Source organism: Pristiophorus japonicus, chromosome 10 (assembly GCF_044704955.1).
Source record: "Pristiophorus japonicus isolate sPriJap1 chromosome 10, sPriJap1.hap1, whole genome shotgun sequence".
NCBI classification, from domain to species: domain Eukaryota; kingdom Metazoa; phylum Chordata; class Chondrichthyes; family Pristiophoridae; genus Pristiophorus; species Pristiophorus japonicus.
Window position 1 is genome coordinate 140,438,074 of NC_091986.1, and position 15,079 is coordinate 140,453,152.

Here is a 15,079-nt window from a genome sequence, read left to right on the forward strand (position 1 = left end):
TGCTTGACAAATCTTCTGGAATTTTTTGAGGATGTTTCCAGTAGAGTGGACAAGGGAGAACCAGTTGATGTGGCGTATTTGGACTTTCAGAAGGCTTTCGACAAGGTCCCACACAAGAGATTAATGTGCAAAGTTAAAGCACATGGGATTGGGGGTAGTGTGCTGACGTGGATTGAGAACTGGTTGTCAGACAGGAAGCAAAGAGTAGGAGTAAATGGGGACTTTTCAGAATGGCAGGCAGTGACTAGTGGGGTACCGCAAGGTTCTGTGCTGGGGCCCCAGCTGTTTACACTGTACATTAATGATTTAGACGAGGGGGTTAAATATAGTATCTCCAAATTTGCGGATGACACTAAGTTGGGTGGCAGTGTGAGCTGCGAGAAGGATGCTGTGAGGCTGCAGAGTGACTTGGATAGGTTAGGTGAGTGGGCAAATGCATGGCAGATAAAGTATAATGTGGATAAATGTGAGGTTATCCACTTTGGTGGTAAAAACAGAGAGACAGACTATTATCTGAATGGTGACAGATTAGGAAAAGGGGAGGTGCAATGAGACCTGGGTGTCATGGTACATCAGTCATTGAAGGTTGGCATGCAGGTACAGCAGGCGGTTAAGAAAGAAAATGGCATATTGGCCTTCATAGTGAGGGGATTTGAGTACAGGGACAGGGAGGTGTCACTACAGTTGTACAGGGCCTTGGTGAGGCCACACCTGGAGTGTTGTGTACAGTTTTGGTCTTCTAACTTGAGGAAGGACGTTCTTGCTATTGAGGGAGTGCAGCGAAGATTCACCAGACTGATTCCCGGGATGGCGGGACTGACATATCAAGAAAGACTGGATCAATTGGGCTTGTATTCACTGGAGTTCAGAAGAATGAGAGGGGATCTCATAGAAACGTTTAAAATTCTGATGGGTTTAGACAGGATAGATGCAGGAAGAATGTTCCCAATGTTGGGGAAGTCCAGAACCAGGGGTCACAGCCTAAGGATAAGGGGTAAGCCATTTAGGACCGAGATGAGGAGAAACTTCTTCACCCAGAGAGTGGTGAACCTGTGGAATTCTGTACCACAGTAAGTTGTTGAGGCCAATTCACTAAATATATTCAAGAAGGAGTTAGACGTAGTCCTTACTACTAGGGGGATCAAGGGGTATGGCGAGAAAGCAGGATAGTATGGCGAGACTCCAGGATGGTATGTTGCCTCCCTGGTGCAAGGGTCAAGGATGTCTCGGAGCGGGTGCAGGACATTCTAAAAAGGGAGGGAGAACAGCCAGTTGTCGTGGTGCACATTGGTACCAACGACATAGGTAAAAAAAGGGATGAGGTCCTACGAAACGAATTTAAGGAGCTAGGAGCTAAATTAAAAAGTAGGACCTCAAAAGTAGTAATCTTGGGATTGCTACCAGTGCCACGAGCTAGTCAGAGTAGGAATCACAGGATAGCGTAGATGAATATGTGGCTTGAGCAGTGGTGCAGCAGGGAGGGTATCAAATTCCTGGGGCATTGGAACCGGTTCTGGGAGTGGTGGGACCAGTACAAACCGGACGGTCTGCACCTGGGCAGGACCGGAACCAAAGTCCTAGGGGGAGTGTTTGCTAGTGCTGTTGGGGAGGAGTTAAACTAATATGGCAGGGTGATGGGAACCAATGCAGGGAGACAGAGGGAAACAAAAAGGAGACAAAAGCAAAAGACAGAAAGGAGATGAGGAAAAGTGGAGGGCAGAGAAACCCAAGGCAAAGAACAAAAAGGGCCACTGTACAGCAAAATTCTAAAAGGACAAAGGGTGTTAAAAAAACAAGCCTGAAGGCTTTGTGTCTTAATGCAAGGAGTATCCGTAATAAGGAGGATGAATTAACTGTGCAAATAGATGTTAACAAATATGATGTGATTGGGATTACGGAGACGTGGCTCCAGGATGATCAGGGCTGGGAACTCAACATCCAGGGGTATTCAACATTCAGGAAGGATAGAATCAAAGGAAAAGGAGGTGGGATAGCATTGCTGGTTAAGGAGGAGATTAATGCAATAGTTAGGAAGGACATTCGCTTGGATGATGTGGAATCTATATGGGTAGAGCTGCAGAACACCAAAGGGCAAAAAACGTTAGTGGGAGTTGTACAGACCTCCAAACAGTAGTAGTGATCAAACTGGGAGGGCATCAAACAGGAAATTAGGGGTGCATGCAATAAAGGTGCAGCAGTTATAATGGGTGACTTTAATATGCACATAGATTGGGCTAACCAAACTGGAAGCAATACGGTGGAGGAGGATTTCCTGGAGTGCATAAGGGATGGTTTTCTAGACCAATATGTCGAGGAACCAACTAGGGAAGAGGCCATCTTAGACTGGGTGTTGTGTAATGAGAGAGGATTAATTAGCAATCTCGTTGTGCGAGGCCCCTTGGGGAAGAGTGACCATAATATGGTGGAATTCTGCATTAGGATGGAGAATGAAACAGTTAATTCAGAGACCATGGTCCAGAACTTAAAGGAGGGTAACTTTAAAGGTATGAGGCCTGAATTGGCTAGGATAGATTGGCGAATGATACTTAAGGGGTTGACTGTGGATGGGCAATGGCAGACATTTAGAGACCGCATGGATGAACTACAACAATTGTACATTCCTGTCTGGCATAAAAATAAAAAAGGGAAGGTGGCTCAACCGTGGCTATCAAGGGAAATCAGGGATAATATGAAAGCTAAGGAAGTGGCATACAAATTGGCCAGAAATAGCAGCGAACCCGGGGACTGGGAGAAATTTAGAACTCAGCAGAGGAGGACAAAGGGTTTGATTAGGGCAGGGAAAATGGAGTATGAGAAGAAGCTTGCAGGGAACATTAAGACGGATTGCAAAAGTTTCTATAGATATGTAAAGAGAAAAAGGTTAGTAAAGACAAACATAGGTCCCCTGCAGTCAGAATCAGGGGAAGTCATAACAGGGAACAAAGAAATGGCGGACCAATTGAACAAGTACTTTGGTTCGGTATTCACTAAGGAGGACACAAACAACCTTCCGGATATAAACTGGGTCAGAGGGTCTAGTAAGGAGGAGGAACTGAGGGAAATCCTTATTAGTCGGGAAATAGTGTTGGGGAAATTGATGGGATTGAAGGCCGATAAAGCCCCAGGGCCTGATGGACTGCATCCCAGAGTACTTAAGGAGGTGGCCTTGGAAATAGCGGATGCATTCACAGTCATTTTCCAACATTCCATTGACTCTGGATCAGTTCCTATCGAGTGGAGGGTAGCCAATGTAACCCCACTTTTTAAAAAAGGAGGGAGAGAGAAAGCAGGGAATTATAGACCGGTCAGCCTGACATCGGTAGTGGGTAAAATGATGGAATCAATTATTAAGGATGTCATAGCAGCGCATTTGGAAAGAGGTGACATGATAGGTCCAAGTCAGCATGGATTTGTGAAAGGGAAATCATGCTTGACAAATCTTCTGGAATTTTTTGAGGATGTTTCCAGTAGAGTGGACAAGGGAGAACCAGTTGATGTGGTGTATTTGGACTTTCAGAAGGCTTTCGACAAGGTCCCACACAAGAGATTAATGTGCAAAGTTAAAGCACATGGGATTGGGGGTAGTGTGCTGACATGAATTGAGAACTGGTTGTCAGACAGGAAGCAAAGAGTAGGAGTAAATGGGGACTTTTCAAAATGGCAGGCAGTGACTAGTGGGGTATCGCAAGGTTCTGTGCTGGGGCCCCAGTTGGTTACACTGTACATTAATGATTTAGACGAGGGGATTAAATGTAGTATCTCCAAATTTGCGGATGACACTAAGTTGGGTGGCAGTGTGAGCTGCGAGGAGGATGCTGTGAGGCTGCAGAGTGACTTGGATAGGTTAGGTGAGTGGGCAAATGCATGGCAGATAAAGTATAATGTGGATAAATGTGAGGTTATCCACTTTGGTGGTAAAAACAGAGAGACAGACTATTATCTGAATGGTGACAGATTAGGAAAAGGGGAGGTGCAATGAGACCTGGGTGTCATGGTACATCAGTCATTGAAGGTTGGCATGCAGGTACAGCAGGCGGTTAAGAAAGCAAATGCCATGTTGGCCTTCATAGCGAGGGGATTTGAGTACAGGGGCAGGGAGGTGTTGCTACAGTTGTACAGGGCCTTGGTGAGGCCACACCTGGAGTATTGTGTACAGTTTTGGTCCCCTAACCTGAGGAAGGACATTCTTGCTATTGAGGGAGTGCAGCGAAGGTTCACCAGACTGATTCCCGGGATGGCGGGACTGACCTATCAAGAAAGACTGGATCAACTGGGCTTGTATTCACTGGAGTTCAGAAGAATGAGAGGGGACCTCATAGAAACGTTTAAAATTTTGATGGGTTTCGATAGGTTAGATGCAGGAAGAATGTTCCCAATGTTGGGGAAGTCCAGAACCAGGGGTCACAGTCTAAGGATAAGGAGTAAGCCATTTAGGACCGAGATGAGGAGGAACTTCTTCACCCAGAGAGTGGTGAACCTGTGGAATTCTCTACCACAGAAAGTTGTTGAGGCCAATTCACTAAATATATTCAAAAAGGAGTTAGATGAAGTCCTTACTACTAGGGGGATCAAGGGGCATGGCGAGAAAGCAGGAATGGGGTACTGAAGTTGCATGTTCAGCCATGAACTCATTGAATGGCGGTGCAGGCTAGAAGGGTCAAATGGCCTATTCCTGCACCTATTTTCTATGTTTCTATGTTTCTATGAATGGGGTACTGAAGTTGCATGTTCAGCTGTGAACTCATTGAATGGCGGTGCAGGCTCGAAGGGCTGAATGGCCTACTCCTGCACCTATTTTCTATGTTTCTATAAACCTGAAATGTCATCTTGTCTTTTTAATCATGTCTGGACATTAGAAGATGTCCAATACAGGCATTTTCCTGATCTGGCAGGAATTTGTTCTATGCTCCATAAATAAGGAGAAACTGTTTCCACTGGTAGAAAAGTTGGTAACCAGAGGACATAGATTTATGGTAGTTGGCAAAAGAATCAGAGGTGACTTGAGGGAAATAAAATTTATGCAGAGAGTTCTTATGATCTGGAATGCAGTTACATGAAACTGTAACACAATTCTGTTCACCTATCGCACTGGAATGCACTGCCTGAAAGAATAATGGAAGCAGATTCAATAATAACTTTCAGAAGGGAATTGGATAAATACTTGAAAGAGAAAAAAATTGCAGTGATATGGGGAAAGGTCAGGGGAGTGGGACCAATTGGATAACTCTTTCAAAGAGCGGGCACGATGGGCCGAATGGCCTTCTGTATCATTCAATGATTTTAATTTAAATAATTTAGAAAGTACTTTTAAGTGGAGCTCTACACTAAGTTTCACATTGTTTTGGCAAAACTATGGTTTATTTTTTCCTGACTATACTTTCTGTATATAATGACTTGCAGATTCTACCCTTGATCACAGCACAAATTAATTTGATGCCACCTGGGGATATCAAACTGCAGCTCACACTGGTGAAATTCATTTACTGGTCTTTAAAGCATATAGACAGAGGAGGGACACAGGTAAGTGTGGAGATATTTCCATTCCCTTTCCAAGAATTATGCCTCTTGCTTTGCGATTCAAAGTGGGCTCCAAATAAGTTTATTTTTAAACTTCAGGTGATTTCTGAAAACCGTACTTTTTAAAAAAAAAAGAAAAATAATTCAAGTCCTTTTAGGACTTTTGGCAAATCTCTCGATATATAATCTATATTGAAATACTTTCTTGATACAGGTGCAGCGTCCCGAATCCAGAACCCTCGGGGCCGTTCCGTATTCCGCATTTTTCCGTACTTTGAAACCGTTTTCTGACGTCACAAATCCAGAAACACCCAAGCCCAGTTTCGGGTATTTCTGGATTTCAGAACATCAGAAGGGGGTGGGGGTATCTGCCGAGGAGGTCATCATCGGGCCGGCCCCGCCGAGGAGGTCGTGGGGCGGGCTGGCTCCGCCGAGGAGGTCATCGGAGGTGTTTGCGTCAGGCGGGGCCTCGCCGAGGAGGTGTTTGCGTCGGGCTGGCAAGGAGGTCCCGAGGTGAGGTGAGCGGCGGCGAGGTGAGGCCCGAGGTCAGGCAGCGGCAGGACCCCGAGATCGGCAGGTCGTTGGGTCGTATTCCGGAACATTTTAAGGATTCCGGATGACCCTACCACCGATTGGTTCAGATTCAGGAACATTCCGGAACTCCGGATTCTGGACGCTGCAACTGTACATTGAGAATTATGTAATTAACTTTTTTTTTGCCATTTCTTCACTAGTATGTGGCAATACTTTGAGGATATTTTTGTTTACTATCAAGTTTGCTTAGCACCTGACTTCTAGAAGAATTTTCACACACAACAAAAACAGGAACCAAACATAAATGCTCAGAATGGCAACTTAAATATCTCTCTATAATCTTGTATTGATTTACAAAATATGTTGTTAAAAATTGGCCTGGTTCCATGGATGTTAACCAACCAACAGTTAAAATTGTATATATGTTTGGGGTCAACTGAGTGAGAGGCTAATGGTGAGCTTTTGCTGAGCGATAGAAAGGGTGAGTTTTGATCTAAACAGGAGTTTGGCATTGAGTCAAAGTGGGCCAGAATCTATGGCCCCAAGTTTCCACATGATTTGCTCCTGATTTTTAGGAGCAACTGGTGAAGAATGGAGTATCTTAAAAATCGGAATTCTCCACATTTAGTTTTCAGCAGTTCTAGTCAGGTAGAACAGTTTCACTTTGGAACAGAATTTTATTTTCAAAAGGGGGCGTGTCCGGCCACTAACACCTGATTTCAAAGTTTCCACAGTGAAAACGTACTCCAAACTAACTCAGAATGGAGTAAGTGAAGATTTTTGTACGCTTGAAAAAACCTTGTCTACACTTCAGGCGTAGGTTACAAATCAGGCGTAGGGAATGGTGGGGGGGGGGGGGGGGGGGTGTTTAAAGGGAAGTTTACAAACATTAAACACTTCAGTTTTACAAATAAAGAGCCATCATCAATAATAAATGATAAATACATCAATAAATCAACCAATAAATCAATCAAAAAAATTAATAAGAAATTATTTTAAAAAAAATCAATAAATAAAACATTTTCGACTTACCGACTGCAGCACCGGGAGCCCTCCAACAGCGTGCTGGGATGCCCCCTCAGTGTGTCTCTGTCAGTGCCTCTATCTCTCTGTCTGTCTGTGTCTGTGTTTCTGACAGCGAGGGGAGGGGAAGGAGAGGGGTAGAGGGAGAGAGGGGGGGGAGCAGAGGGAGGAATGGGGGAGAAGGGGGAGGGATGGGGGAGAAGGGGGAGGGATGGGGGAGAAAGGAGATTGGGGGGAGTGGGGGGGGGAAGGAGAAGGGGGAGGGAGGTTGAACGGGCCGGGTCCGAGAGTTACACCAGCACCAGATTTACAGGTAGGTGGCGTTGGGTCGGGTAAGGGGGGTGGTGGGAGGCGGGTCGGGAGGGAGGTCAGGGGGAGGGAGGTCAGGTCGGATCCAGTCCGGAGGCGGGGGGTGGGTGGGTGTGGTGTCCAGTCCGGAGGCTGGGGGGTGGGGGGAGCGCGGGTGTCGGGTCCGGTCCGGGAGGGGGAGCTGGTGTCGGGTCCGGAGGCGGGGGGAAGCGGGTGTCGGGTCCGGGGGAGCGGGTGTCGGGTCCGGTCCAGGGGCGGGGAGGGGGGAGCAGGCGTCGGGGGCGGGGCGGGGGGGGGGGTGGCGGGTCCGGGGGCGGGAGCGGGAGTCGGGTCGGGAGGAAGCAGGAGCTGGGTGTGGGAGGAGCCTTATTCACGCAGCCCCAGTGAGGCCATTCGGCCAGGGCTAGGGGCTGCGTGCTTCGGGCCCCTCCCACACAGTTTCAGGTGCCTGGAGCTACTGCACTTGCGTGCCCACTGTAGCGCACATGTGCAGAGGTCCCGGCACTATTTTCAGCGCAGGGACCTGGCTCCGCCCCCTAGAGCTCCTGCTGCGCTGCGCCGAGGGCCAGAGGACCTGCAGGGAGGTGGAGAATACGGAGGTTTTTTTTAGGCGCACTTTGTGGCGCGAAAAACGGGCGTCCAGGTCGGGACTGCGTCGTTCTAGGCGCGGCTCGAAACTTGGGCCCAGTAAGACCAGGCATGTAAGTAAAAATGAGTTCTAATTAATGAAATCTAGAGCAGTAGAGAAATTTGGAGCGTAGAAATTTCAGGATTAAGAGCTAAGTTAGTGATATTTGTGGTGTGCATGATGTTTGATATCCTGGATATGCAAAATATCCAGGAGAAATACACTGGCATAAAATGTTAGAAAGTTGCGTTACTTGAGTAGAGGAATGCTGAGCTTGAGGACCAGCTAGCTACACAACGCAACGTAAGTGTGGATGAGAGGTCCCTACAGAGCATGAATATAGCACCGGGGCAGGATTTAGACAAGCAAACAGAGGGAGGAAAATGTTAAGACTTGTGGGAGAGCGCCATCTATTTTCTGTTGGCCAACTGTCAGGTCGGCCCAACAATTATGTCCCCAATTCAGCCAGGCAGCCTGGCACCCCTCTTGGGTGCCAGGCCACTGACCCGGCCGAAACCCTCCATGGTGGCCCAGTGGCCCAGTGGACCTAACCTATAAAGCTCAGAGCTCACAGCGCCTCTCCCCTTTAACAAAAGGGATGAGACATGTTGATGCGCCAGCGCGGTGATGTCACCAGCCCGGCACTGATGACTGACTGCGGTGGATATTCTGCCCACCCCCACTTCCTTGCCTCCTATTACACCCACTCCGCTCCCACCTCCACTTCCATCCCCATTATGACTGACTTCCGCCCGCTCGAAAAAAAACGACAAAGAGCTAAATTTCGCAAGGTGGGCCACCGCATCCTTTGCAGCGGCAAAAACACACGAAAAATAGTAGGTGCGACCTGTTTCCCGCGGGGGTCAATTTCGGCCCGTATCTCTCTTCCTGACTCATAATTTTTTATTTTGTAGCATCAATTTTCTCCCATCCTGTCCTGCAAGCAGTGACTCATACTGAGGTAATAATGTTTGTCAACCTTTCAAACAATACCCAGCACAATTAATCCGTTTCAGAAAAAAAAAGTGAGGTGGGCAAAGAAGAGAGAATTTGATGACTTGTAGCTAGCAAAAGTAACTCTCTCCTCATTGCTGTTATCTTTTCCAACAGCGCCTGAATACTGAGACCTAGCTCCCTACAGGAACTGTCAAAGTAGTAATTCTAGATTATATGGAACCGATTAGTTAGTTGTTAGTTTTTTTTTTAGAGGCACCATTCTTGTGGTTCAGACAAACCCTCCTTTTTCTTTTCTATTGGTTCTCTCCCCACCTCCATCCTACTGCGACCCAGAAAGGTGTAAATCAAGAGTTGATAGGTATACACACAATCTCACAAAACTCTTTGTAGTGCAGCTTTAAGAATATTAACTAAACCAAAAAAAGTTAATTTGTTTGGAAGAGTTTATGTAAGATCAGTAATGGAGTGGTGGGAGAAGAGGATTTATAATGATTATAAATACCTGAGATGCTATGCATGAAACTAAAATATTGATTTGATGTGTAAGATCCTTTCTTGGAGAATCAGGATAATCATCTAGATAATCAAACCGTTTGCTTTATTCTCTCTCAAAAAACAATTTATGCATCCATATGAAGAAACCTGTACATGTCATGACATGTGCTACCTGTACATGTCATGACAATTATCCATGATGTTACTTAAATATTGCAAGTTCTGTAAAGGTAACTTCAAACATCAAATTAGCATTCACAAAGTTTTTATGATACTGCTGCCAAATCTTTTCTTTGATTCTCCAACTGAAATTTAAATTGATGGCACTTTAAAGAAAACACAGGTAATCTATTTTAAAACAATTTTTAGTGTTTGTTTGTTTTTAAACTTGTTTCCTATTATGGGAAACAGTATCAGAAACTTGTAATACATATTTAAAATGTTAATTTATAAACTTTTTAGGGTTTCTTCTTCTCTCCCTTTTAATAAGCTTGTGGTAATCACTGTTCCTTGACTTGGGACTAAGATGACCTGCTTCCTTGCTTCTTTCAAGGCTGCTCTTGATTCAGCAACTAAGAAATAACTCGATCGTCAATTCCTCCCTTTTTCTGTGGGGAAAGACTAAAGGTTACTTGATGACTTTGTTACAAACCTGAAACTGTTTTTTGCCACAGCACATTGCTGTGACCACCATTTATGATGGATTTAAAAAAACATAATTCTTGTCATCTGCTGATCCAAGATTATTAGAGCATGCATTATTTGCCACCTGACGGCCAGTAAAAATTCTTTGGGCCGCTTTATGCTCTCGGCAGCCACTCTTAAGATATATCTCATTACTTTTTTATGATGCTGATGTCCCATTTTTCTCATCAATTGACTGCTTTCTGCTCTTGATAGTGTGCAGTTTCACGGATGATTCTGGTAAATCACCAAAGTGGCTATTATTTATGCATGAGTCATGATTCTGTGTCAGCAGGTAAAAGAAAAGTTATTCATACGTGCACATTTTTATTAGTAATTTGGAATCGCACTCTGGAATTCAGCTTGCTTTTCTGTGAAAACTAAAATCCAGTGGCTGAATGTATGATATATGAAGAAATAGGAATGCAGTGGAGACATGAACGTGTAGTAGAAAATGGACATGTCCTAACTTAAGCTTCAGTTATATTCAATATTCCATCAGTTGCTGTCATAGGGAAGTACATAACTTTAACAATTGCAAATTTAGAAAGTTTTGAAGGGGGAAGCACAATGAAATTTTACTCACTTACTGGTTGGCGTGCAGTCATTAAAAAAAATCACTTAACTTTCACAAACCCATATCTACAATACCTGATCCAAGCTGAAACTGTATTTTGTGTCAAAAGGAGGGAGGAGAGATTGAAAGCAATTGTGCGTGCGTTCGGACTGAACTGTGACTGAAAATATTCACCTCGTGCCTCCTTTAAAATCCTCATTCGCCACTGTCCATCAAAACCCAACATGAGTTTCTCACCGCGATAACCTCTTTCCGTTCCTCCTTCAGCTTCTGCACCGAGAAACTCCGCATCCTCAATGATTTCAACTTCCAGCTTAACTCTCCTTGCCCTCCTCTGCTTTCATTGCCCTCCTTTAACTTCTCCAATTAAATTATAAGGGAATAGTAGCATAGTGGTTATGTTACTGGACTAGCAATCCAGAGGCATGGACTAATGATCCAGAAACATGAGTTCAAATCCCACCATGGTAGCTGGGGTGGCGGCACAGTGGTGTACAGTTATGACTGGGAGTCTTCAGCATTGACTCTGGATTGCACGAAGTCTCATGGCTTCAGCTCAAGCATGGGCAAAGAAACCACCAACCGCCCTCCCTCAGCTGATGAATCAGTACTCCTCCATGTTGAACACCACTTGGAAGAAACACTGAGGGTAGCAAGGGTACTCTGGGTGGGAGACTTCTATGTCCGTCACAAAGAGTGACTTGGTAGCATCACTACTAACCGAGCTTGCCAAGTCCTGGAGGAAATAGCTGCCAGATTGGGACTGCGACAGGTGGCAAGAGAACCAACACGAGGAAAAATCTACTTGACCTCGTCCTTACCAATCTACCTGTCGCAGATGCATCTGTCCATGACAGCATTTGTAGCAGTGACCATGGTACAGTCCTTAGGCTACGAAGTACCGTCTTCACACTGAGGACACCTCCATCATGTTGTGTGTCACTACCACTGTGCTAAATGGGATAGATTCAGAACAGACCTAGCAACTCAAAACTGAGCATCATAAGGCGCTGTGGGCCATCAGCAGCAGCAGAATTATATTCCACCATAATCTGTAATCTCATGGCCCGGCACATCCCTCACTCTACCATTACCATCAAGCCAGGGGACCATTCCTGGTTGAATGAGGACTGCAGAAGAGTATGCCAAGAGCAGCATTAGGCGTATCTTTAAAGCACAGGACTACCTGCATGCTAAACAGTGGAAACAGCATGCTATAGACAGAGCTAAGCAATCCCCAATCAACTGATCAGATCAAATCTCTGCAGTCCTGCCACATCCAGTCGTGAATGGTGGTGGACAAATCCTCCACCTCCTCCTCCCTCATCTTCCATCCTCCTCCTTAACGCCCCCCCGCCCCCCCCACACACCAGCCACCACACGGGCTTGATGGAGCAAGGTCTTGGTCCAGTATGTGGGCATCACAACCTCACAGCTTCACAATTGGCCCGTGCTATGCCTTCCCTTGGTCTTGTTCACACTGCTCCACCTCTAGACGTGACTATTCCAATGCACTGGTGGACAGCTTACGAGAGGAGGAGGTTCCATGAGTATCCCAGCAGGCGAGTGTAAAAAAACAAGCCTGAAGCATTTGCAGCCATTTCAGCCAGAAGTGCCGAGTGGATGATCCATCTCGGCCTACTCATGATGTCCCCAACATCACAGAAGTCAGTCTTCAGCCAATTCGATTCATTCCACGTGATATCAAGAAGTGGCTGAGCACATTGGATACAGCAAAGGCTATGGGCCGACAACATCCCGGCTGTCGTGTTGAAGCTTTGTGCTCCAGAATTAGCCGCACCTCTGGCCAGGCTGTTCCAGTACAGCTACAACATTGACATCTAACTAACAATGTGGAAAACTGCCCAAGTATGTCCTGTCCACAAAATCAGGACAAATCCAATCCAGCCAATTACCACCTCATCAGTCTACTCTCAATCATCAACAAAGTGATGGAAGGTGTCGTCGATTGTGATATCAAGTGGCACTTACTCACCAATAACCTGCTCACTGATGCTTAGTTTGGGGTCCGCCAGGACCGCTAGTCTCAAGACCTCATTACAACCTTGGTCCAAACATGGACAAAAGAGCTCAGTTGTAGAGGTGAGGTGAGAATGACTGCCCTTGACCTCAAAGCAGCATTTGATCGAGTGTGGCATCAAGGAGCCCTAGTAAAATTAAAATTGGGCGGGGGCGGGAGGAGAATCTCTCCACTGGCTGGTGTCCTAGGCCCAACCATCTTCAGCTGACATTCCCTCCATCATAAGGTCAGAAGTGGGGATGTTTGCTGATGATTGCACTGTGTTCAATTCCATTTGCAACTCCTCAGATAATGAAGCAGTCCATGCCTGCATGCAGCAAGACCAGGATAACATTCGCGCCACACAAGTGCCAGGCAATGACTTAACTGGACCAGCCAAATAAATACTGTAGCTACAAGAGAAGGTCAGAGATCGGGTATTCTGCAGTGAATGTCTCTCTTCCTGACTCCCCAAAGCCTTTCCAGCATCGACAAGGCACAAGTCAGGAGTGTGATGAAATACTCTCTAATTGCCTGGATGAATGCAGCTCCAATAACACTCAAGAAGCTCGACAACATCCAGGACAAAGCAGCCCGCTTGGTTGCCACCCTATTCATCACCTTAAACATTCCCTCCTCCATCACTCACACTGTGGCTGCAGTGTATACTATTGTGTTTCTAACACAGATGAGACTGCACACAGGGAGGTTAAAGTAACAGTGACCTCAGTCTTTATTAAGACACTCCACAGTGAGGAACAGGCCTTGGGGGCCGGCTTATATACAGTGCTCCCATGGGATGCTGGGATCCCTTGGGACTTGAGGGGATGCGCTCCCTGGTGGCGGAACAGGGGAGTGCATGCTTAACAGATACACAACATCACTCCTCCCCCAAAGTCAAAGTGAAAACTATTTACAAGATGAGCCGGTCAGGAGCTTTTCTTTCCCTGGTGGACCGCCTCGGTACAAATGTCTGTTCTGGTGTGTTGGCTGTGCCCTCACTGGACTGGCGTGTTGTTGGCCCTGCAGGGCTGCTGGGTGAGCCTGGCCTTGCTGGGCTGTTGGGCGTGATGGATTCAATTTCCGGGTCTGGGGTGGTGTCGTTGACCCTTTGGGTGTGTGTTGTGCGCTCGAAAAAGGTGGTGTCTGCTGTGGGTTGTTCAGGGCAGTCTGTGAACGCAGCCTAGTTTGGTCCAGGTGCTTTCTGCAAATTTGTCCATTGTCTAGTTTGACTACAAACACCCTATTCCCTTCTTTAGCTATCATCGTGCCTGCGATCCACTTGGGACTATGTCCATAGTTTAGCACATACACAGGGTCATTCAGATCAATTTCCCGTGACACAGCGGCGCGACCATCGTTTACATTTTGTTGCTGCCGCCTGCTCTCTACCTGATCATGCAGGTTGGAGTGAACCAGCGAGAGTCTGGTTTTAAGTGTCCTTTTCATGAGTAGCTCAGCCGGGGGACACCCCTGTGAGCGAGTGGGGTCTCGTACGGTAGCTGAGCAGTACTTGGGACAGGCAGGTTTGGAGTGAGCCTTCTGTGACTCGTTTAAGGCTCTGTTTAATTGTTTGTACTGCCCGCTCTGCCTGCCCATTGGAGGCTGGTTTAAACGGGGCCGAGGTGACATGTTTGATCCCATTGCGGGTCATGAATTCTTTAAACTGGTGAAACACGGCCCGTTGTCACTGACCAGTATGTCAGGCAGGCTGTGGGTGGCAAACATGGCCCTCAAGCTTTCAATGGTGGCGGTGGCGGTGCTTCCCGACATTATTTCACATTCAATCCATTTTGAAAAAGCATCCACCACCAGCAGCAACATTTTACTGAGAAACAGGCCCACATAGTCAACATGGATCCTCAGCCATGGTCTGGAAGGCCAGGATCACAAACTTAGTGGTGTCTCTCTGGGCACATTGCTCAACTGAGCACACATGCTGCATTGCTGTACACAGGACTCTAAGTTAGAGTCGATACCAGGCCACCACACGTGGGATCTGGCTATCACTTTCATCATTACTATACCCGGGTGTGTGCTGTGGCGATCCGAGATGAACGTCTCCCTGCCCTTTTTAGGTAGCACTACGCGGTTACCCCACAACAGGCAGTCAGTCTGAATGGACAGCTCGTCCTTTCGCCGCTGGAATGGCTTGATTAGCTCTTGCATTTCAACGGGGATGCTGACCCAGCTCCCATGCAGTACACAGTTTTTACTAGGGACAGCAGAGGATCTTGGCTGGTCCAAGTCCTAATCTGGTGATTTATCATTTTCAAACGCTTCCATGACCATCAACAAGTCTGCGGGCTGCGCCACCATCAACAAGTTTGCAGGC

The 15,079-nt window shown here is 46.5% G+C and overlaps 1 protein-coding gene across 5 annotated transcripts in view; it reads left to right on the forward strand.

The window, feature by feature from the left end:
- Positions 1-15,079, forward strand: part of LOC139274813 (coiled-coil domain-containing protein 138-like) — a 164,441-nt gene that overhangs the window by 95,096 nt on the left and 54,266 nt on the right. For all 5 annotated transcript variants that reach the window (XM_070891504.1, XM_070891505.1, XM_070891506.1 and 2 more), the window contains one exon: positions 5,401-5,520. In XM_070891504.1, the coding sequence (XP_070747605.1) occupies positions 5,401-5,520 (120 nt within the window). The remainder of the gene's footprint in view (positions 1-5,400; positions 5,521-15,079) is intronic.